Below are 7527 nucleotides of genomic sequence, written 5' to 3' on the forward strand. Positions count from 1 at the left end.
TGCAAAAATACTCCGCAAATAATCAGTGTCATTTGTCCTTAATCAAGATCAAAACAAAATCAACGACATCCAAAAGAACAAGTTTGACCAGAATTAAACTTAACAACTCAAAATCTCTCTTTGTATAGAAATATTGTGTTCTTGGATTAACAACAAGACTTTCACACGACCTATTTTCTCTCTCCTTGCCTTTTCAGATCACCAACAAATCAAAATAATATGTCAAAACCATGTTCAATTTCCTTCTTCATCTTCTTCCTCTGAACTTCTGCAAGAAATCTTGATCAAATCAATGGTTGTTGCAGTAGAAGCTCGGAAGTTCAGCCTTCCTTACCTTTCTCTTTCTTCTCCTAAGGTTACTTCTTTTCTTTACGACCCCAATTCCCTTTCTTTAGCTTTGATGCATTCTGACTCTACTTTCTCTCTCTTCCCTTCGTTTTCCCCCTTTTCAATTTCCAATTTACCCGCTCCTCAAATCCTAATCCCTCCTCCTTCTTCTTCTGCTTGTTTTGTGCCTCTTAATTCTAACCCTAACCCTAAAATTGTTGATGGGGTTTTGCCAGAAGATGATAAAAGGGTTGTTTTCGTTACTGCTGGGCCTTACAATGGTGGGTCTAGGGTTGTTTTGAGATTTTATTTGTTGGGTTTTGATGGGAAATTTGTGAATGTACCTCAGGTTGTTTGTAGTCAAAATGGGGTTAGTTTTGATAGGAAATTGGGTGTGACTGTGGATGTAAGTCATGGGATGAAGGTTACGATTTCTGGGTCGATTAATTATTTGGCTTTGTACTCAGCTTCAGGGGGGAAAGTATGGGTTTTTGGGGTGAAATTGATTGGGGATGGGAGGAGTTTGAGGTTAGTGAAGTGTGCTGTGATTGATTGTAGGTTGCCAATTTCGTCGATTTGCCTTTCGTTTGGGTTTTTGATCTTGGGGGAGATGAGAGGGGTTCGGGTTTTTCCATTGCGTGTATTGATGAAAGGGAGGGTTGGGAGTAAAAGGAGGTTGAGAGTAGCGAGAGGGAAGGGTGAGAATTCAAATGCTGAGGAGCGGGAGGTTAGTGTGAAAGCCGAGGGGCGGAATTCCACTGTGCCGAATGGGGATATGAAGCTTGTTGATGAGAGCAATGAGATTGATAAGAGCATTGGGAATTCGAGTTTATCTAAGGTGTTGCCTAATGGTTATGGTAATAGTGTTCTTGATGGTTTATCCTCAAGTTCATATGCTGATGGAACTGGTGAGTATACAATTATGCAACATTTGTTGGTTAATGTGGTGAATTTAAATTAAGAAGGATGTTGATTATTTAGCTAATTGCTTATTGTTAGACTAGTAAGAGTTTGGTTGTATCTTAAAAAGAAGAACTCGTGTCTGAAATGATTTTTATCTTATTGCTTAGTTAGTTAACGTGAATAGTATTGCTCAAGGGAACTCAATTATAACTGTAATGATATTGATGGCGCATAAAGAGATCAAATTGTTATTATTATTTGAAATTTGTTAGTACTTCTTTGTATTCCGAATCTTTGCTGTTGCTATCATGAGATATTGTGTAAATGCTTGCACGATCAGTTACTCTTGCTTGTTTGGTTGTGCCTTGTTGTCAACTTGGGATGTATACCTATGCTGTTGACTGATGCTTATTTGTCATCCATGCCCCACAGTGACGCTCTATTTTGAACTTCCGTCGTTGAATTTTCTGTATCACCGCGACAAACTGTTAATATATTCAGCATCCATTCTGATTGATTTGCAAAAATGGCAATAGCCACCAATTTTTAGCAATTCTATGTTTTGTATGAGCAAAGTGGTTATTGATACCAGAACATTTAAAGCTTATTTGAGGAAAAACCTTGATTGGCTGTGTGTTAGGGTGGAATCAAATTAACTTATATAATGGGATCTCTTCATTAATACGTTGAGGCTTATGAGTTATGACTGAAGTCTAGCTGTGGTACCTTATATATGTGATTCAAATTAACCACTCTTCTTGATGTGGTTTAATGAGCTTGCATGCTACCTGTATGTTCAATAGCTTTCTGCTAAGGCAGTTATTCTCTGTTCTTCAATATTATAGCTTCATTCTCTAAACTAGATGCCCGTCGTATCCTCGAAGCTTCTGTGCTGTCTCTCTGCTTATTAGTATTTCATTTGCATGTGTTTGTGTTTTAGATTTCTTTACTTTGTTACCTTTTTTTAATTTAATACGTAGTATTACCTTATATTTCCTGCCAGCTGCTTTTTTATGTTTGTTATATTATTATGATTGCTAATGCATTCACAATTGCATCATGAGATTGAGCTTTCAAAAGAGCACTACATACTAACATGCCGATGAAAATTTGTCCTTGTCATCTACACTTGCTACAATCTTGATCTTCATGGAAATATCTTAGAGTTTTATTGTTGAAAATTAAATGTTGAAAGTCTTAATGGTGCCATTGGCTACAGCAGCTGATGTTGTTCTGTAACTCCAGTGAAGCCGAGGTCTTTAAAATTTCGTCAAGACTCTGGTGAATGGGGAATGCAGTTTTTTTTGTTCAATGATGTCCTTGAAGGGGTTAGTTTCAAATTGATGCCATGTAAGATAACAAAGGCAATTTCTATCCAAGCTATTTCAAAGGAGAAGTTTCTGATTCTGGATTCAAATGGAGTTGTGCATGTACTTCATGTGTCAAACTCTGGCGCTTCTCAAATGAGACAGTTAACTTGTACCATCCAAGTTCAGCATTTGGCTGCTTTTCCTGATGCATCTGCTGGTGGGCTTCCCTTCTACTTCTTTACGCTTGTTTGTTGTTTAGAATTTTTCACATCATCTTTCTAAAGTCTTCATCCTCACCCTCAGACAAGGAATTTTTAAAAGAAAGGAAAATATGAAAAGGAAGAAGGTAAGAAGGATATTATGAATTTATCTTAGATTTTTATAAGGGGAACTCTGAAACTTGTATTTTATAAATGGTTTCATTTCATTTATTAAAGTAGGAAAAATTGGAGGGTTTAGCATTATACTGTATGTAATATCGTAATCTTCTTTGTCTTACTGCATAACCAATCCATGAGATATCTCCATTTTAACATGATATAGCCTTAGGGTGCATCTTTTTAAACTTAAAAATCCCAAACTTATCAGCTCTAAACTGAACTTTTCTTTACCTGTGAATTGACTCAATTGAGCTTTAAAGCTCTGCTTGGAAATTATTGCCCCTAAATGAACTTATCTGAATCGATTATGGGTGTAATATGAATTTATCTTAGCTTGACCAAATTTGTTTTGTAAGGTGTTTAAAAAAGGCCTTAGTATGGGGTACAGTTAATAGTTACATGTGACCTTCGATCTAAAGCAATGGCATCTGTTTTAAAAAGTGTTTATGGTGATATTGTGATACCAACACTATTTGATGGTGACATGATGCAGATTGACCCAGTTCGATTAGGATGACATTTGCACCTTTTTTAATCCAACTGAAGTAGTGCTTTATATATGATCGTGCAGATTCTCCCTCTCTTTGGATGTCTGATGGACTTAATTCTGTGCACGTGATGGTTATTCCTAATTCAGATACCGCAGAAGAGGAAAATGACAGGAGCAACAATGAAGGAGAGATCATTCAAAGTTCAGGTTTGTACAATGCCACCAATTTATCTTTTAATTTATGGCGTGGGGAAAGGAAAGTTATTTATTTCTACTAGGGATGAATGGATGATGCATTTGTTGTGGTTCTCTTTTCATATTGGCCTTGATTAATTAAGATTTACCTAATTATGCTCCATAAGCTAAGTATTACGATCTAGTAAAGTTGTAATGATTGGTGGAGATATGTTTTCCCATGTTCTCCAGTACAGGCAAGTAATTGTAGATTTTTTTAAAAAAAAAAAATTAAAAATGCATTCTAACATTCTCAATCTGCTAGTTACCCAAGTGATATTTACAAGTGAGAGCGTTCAGGATATGGTGCCCTTGGCTGCAAACAGATTCTTGGTCCTTGGTCAAGGTAACTTTGGCTTAGCAATTGAAATACTTTCATTTAGGTGAATGGAAATGTGACTATATGTAATCTATTCTTTTCTCAGAAATCATGCAATGTCTTTTTTACGCCAACTCATGCTAGATTTTTTTAAGTAACTTAATTTATTATGTATTTATGTGGTTAACCAGCAATCAACGTACGCAAATAATTTGCTATATAATTTGCTTGCTCCTCTTGTTATCATGGTATCCACTTCTTAGTAACTGTAGTTGTATATAGGTTTAAGTAGTATTGGTACTCATTTCATCCATAAAAGATGATTTTTTTTTTTAATTAATTAATTAATTTATTTATTTTATCTCACTTGTAAACATGGTTAGGTTCTGTTGGAATGTATGGTATTTATGTGAATGGTATATGCACAGTCCTTAAGAATAAAACAGATGTTAACTTATCCCTTATTTCCAGGCGTTATCGATTTTTTTACCAATGTGGTATATGAGATTTGAGAAGTGGGTAATTCATAAGTACTTTTGTAATTTTTTCTTTTTCAGATGGCGTCTGTGCTTATGGAATTTCATGAAGCTTCTTATGGCGTCTTTTTTGTGATGGTAAGCCATTTAAGTATCATATTTCTCGGGTTAATAAGGGGTTTCTTTCTCTTTTGGTTATGGATATACTTGCTTTATTTTTTCAATCTTGTTTCCTCTCTCTATCTTTCGCAGGACGAGGTGGTTGAAAGTAGTTTCATCATTAATTTATGACACCACTACATGAATTAATTTTTTTTTTTTTTTTTTTTTGGTAGGTGAATTTGTCTACACGGTCAAATTTCAAGTCTTTTGAGTAATGGGCTCCACAATAGCTTTCTGTTTAGACTGTAAGTTGTCGATTCTAATAGTTCATATATTCTCTCACTTTTGTCTTTTGGCTATTCTTATGTTATACTTGTTTCAGGAATCAATCAATGCACTGTATGTTCCAGTGTCCTTTACTAACCTCTGATCTGAGCATCTGACCTTGACTTAAAGTTACAGAAGTACGAGCTACAGTTGTTATATCTTTCTGCTAGTGTGGCCTCAGGACTGGGTGCTAGTTCAGGTATTTGGACTATCTGTTCTGCTTGTTTTCTATGTTGGTTTTTTTTTTTTTTTTTTTTTTTTTTTTTTTTGCTTGGTATTAGACAATTAGTAGCCAGTGGAACTGATGGTAAAGCACTACAGCTGTAAAAGGGTAAGGGTGTTTGAACTCAAAATATTCAAATTTGCAACCTTTGTAGAGTTTTGATAAACATATCATATGAGATCCATGTATAACGGTATCAGGGACTTAGATGCCATAATGTCCATAAATGCTGGATAGTGGATGCTATATCTTTTTTTTTTTTTCTTTTCTTTTCTTTTCCTTTCTGGCTGCTTTTTTAAAGTTAGAAATTTTTGGTGGCATTTTTTTTGTTTGCTGCACCCATCTTCTGTTGGTACCAGTCGTATCATTATTCAATTGGAATTTACCACTCCTTTTATTTTTCCTGTAAAAGCCTGCGGATCTTCGATGAATGATATGCAGGCTTATTTATAGCCCTTCTGGCACAAGATCTTAAATTAGGTTAAGTGCTATTAATTAGTGAGTAGATATATACTCATTCTGTTTCGTAAAGGTGTTTCAGTTTCCACTTCCTTATTACTCGCCAATATGCCATCTTCAATTTGCAACTTGGATCATAAATACCTTTAGCTCCATACAAATAAAAATAATAATAATGAAGTTATGATATGAAAATATACATTGAAATATTTGCAACAAGATTCCACGTGATAATTTTTGTCTTATATAATTCACCCTAAGCAAGGCGATTAAAGTTATATATTTTTACCACATGAATTGTGATAATTCTTATACGCACTTGGGTACACCCTAGGTAATTTCTCGTCTCATTTCAAAATCTTCAAATGAGCCATTAAAAAAAAGGGTGCACTACCTCTGTGATTTCAGGTGTTGGTAAGAATCTCACCATGTACAGTAATCTGGAAAATTTTAATGGAATGGAGGAATTGGTATTTTATTCAAATGTATATGGTAATTCTTCATTGATTTTTATACCAAATGTTACTACCAAAAGGTATTGATGTTAGTAAGTTAAGATCAATAAAGAAAGACATTGTATTTTGTAAGAAAGATGCATTTCTACTTCACATTGAACATCCCAAGGAAAAAAGTTGCACCCAAATAATTATGACCTTGCACCAAATTACCTGTTGAACCATCAGTATTTATTTATTCATACTTTCCTGCTGGCATGATTTATTTATTCATTTCATGAATTTTGTCCTTTTTTTTAATGGATGCTAAGAAATTATGAATGGTGCTTTGGAGGAGACTAGTATTTAAAAATTTAACAAGGAGATGAAGTTCACATTGCTGTTGGTTTAATCTGTGGAAAAAATGGGTGCTTACAGTTTTTTAATTTGCTTGGTGCCTTTAGGCATTTAGCAATGTGCAGCTTACACTTTTTTGGATACGAGGAAATAGAGAGAAATGGAGGGGAACAGGTTCCCTTGTTTGGATAAGGGGTTGGGGGAGGTGTGGGGAGTGAGATAGAAGATCCATTTTCCCTCCCTCATTAATCACACCATCCAATGGAGCCCCTCCTCCCTTTCTTTTAGCACTCCTTCCTTTCCTTCTATTTTGCTATCCAAACAAAGTGTTAAATACTTTCAGAGAATGAATTTGCACAGGAGGCTTAGTGGCTTACTATGAATGCTGTCGGATATTGAAAAGTTATTAACCTTGTCATAAAATTGTTGCCTATACTTTGTTGAGATTACTTATGTTATTTTCCCTCCCTTTCAGGGGAAAGATTATCTGGTGATCAGTTGGATGCCTGGATATGGAAACGGAGCAGATGCTAATTCTTTCCACATACTGAGCCCTTATTCCTGTGACCAGATGTGTGTGCATCTGCTTCTGGAAGTTTACGTATTACACAAGGCTCGTGGAGAAGAAAGGAAAGGCTTGCCTACTGCTTAATGCCAATGAACACCTGTTGGTAAATACTTCACATCTGTTGGCTTGTCGTTGAAGTAGAAGTATGGGGCTTTGTAGCCTTTTGCTGGCAATTGCTTCAAGGTACTCCTTAATTTAGATGAAACTCCAGCTCTATAGTTGAACCAATTTTAAGTAGTGGAAGTTTGTATCTTGCCTCCCTTTGTATTTGGGGACTCCTTATTTGTGCTACACCTGAAACAAAGCTTCATAGTTTAAGTTGTATTGGATTGTCATTTTGATTCTCTAATGCTCTTTGGTACATTAATGTTTTATTCAAAATTTGGGCATAATTTTTTCTAAATATTTGCATCAGAAAAATTACTTTATAGAGTAGCTCTGTGCTTGATAGGGAATATATGGAAACTAACTGCAAATTTTTATTATATACGTCCGGATCAAGACGAATCCATTTGTGCATGTGAAAGTTTATATTATTATGCTTTGTGTGATTATCAGTATGAAGGTTTATTTATGCGTCCTTTTGTGTGACTGATTCGGTGAGGGTTCATCAATATC

The 7527-nt window shown here is 35.2% G+C and overlaps 1 protein-coding gene across 1 annotated transcript; it reads left to right on the forward strand.

Annotated features, from left to right (window-relative positions):
- Positions 1-7312, forward strand: LOC145592779 (uncharacterized). Its single transcript, XM_081649289.1, has 8 exons — positions 1-1235; positions 2476-2757; positions 3492-3617; positions 3910-3990; positions 4521-4577; positions 4775-4846; positions 4924-5067; positions 6817-7312. The coding sequence occupies exons 1-5, from the start codon at positions 293-295 to the stop codon at positions 4547-4549; spliced, it is 1461 nt and encodes a 486-aa protein (XP_081505415.1). The 5' UTR covers positions 1-292; the 3' UTR covers positions 4550-4577; positions 4775-4846; positions 4924-5067; positions 6817-7312.
- Positions 7313-7527: the final 215 nt, after the last annotated feature.

This window comes from Chenopodium album, chromosome 18 (assembly GCF_948465745.1).
Source record: "Chenopodium album chromosome 18, dcCheAlbu1.1, whole genome shotgun sequence".
NCBI classification, from domain to species: domain Eukaryota; kingdom Viridiplantae; phylum Streptophyta; class Magnoliopsida; order Caryophyllales; family Amaranthaceae; genus Chenopodium; species Chenopodium album.

Excerpts from the sequence above, each read along its gene's own strand:
- LOC145592779 (XM_081649289.1), top strand. The coding sequence starts at position 293 with ATGGTTGTTGCAGTAGAAGCTCGGAAGTTCAGCCTTCCTTACCTTTCT. Across the intron at positions 1,236-2,475 it reads TTCATATGCTGATGGAACTG|TGAAGCCGAGGTCTTTAAAA; the intron begins GTGAGTATACAA and ends CTGTAACTCCAG. Across the intron at positions 3,618-3,909 it reads AGAGATCATTCAAAGTTCAG|TTACCCAAGTGATATTTACA; the intron begins GTTTGTACAATG and ends TCAATCTGCTAG.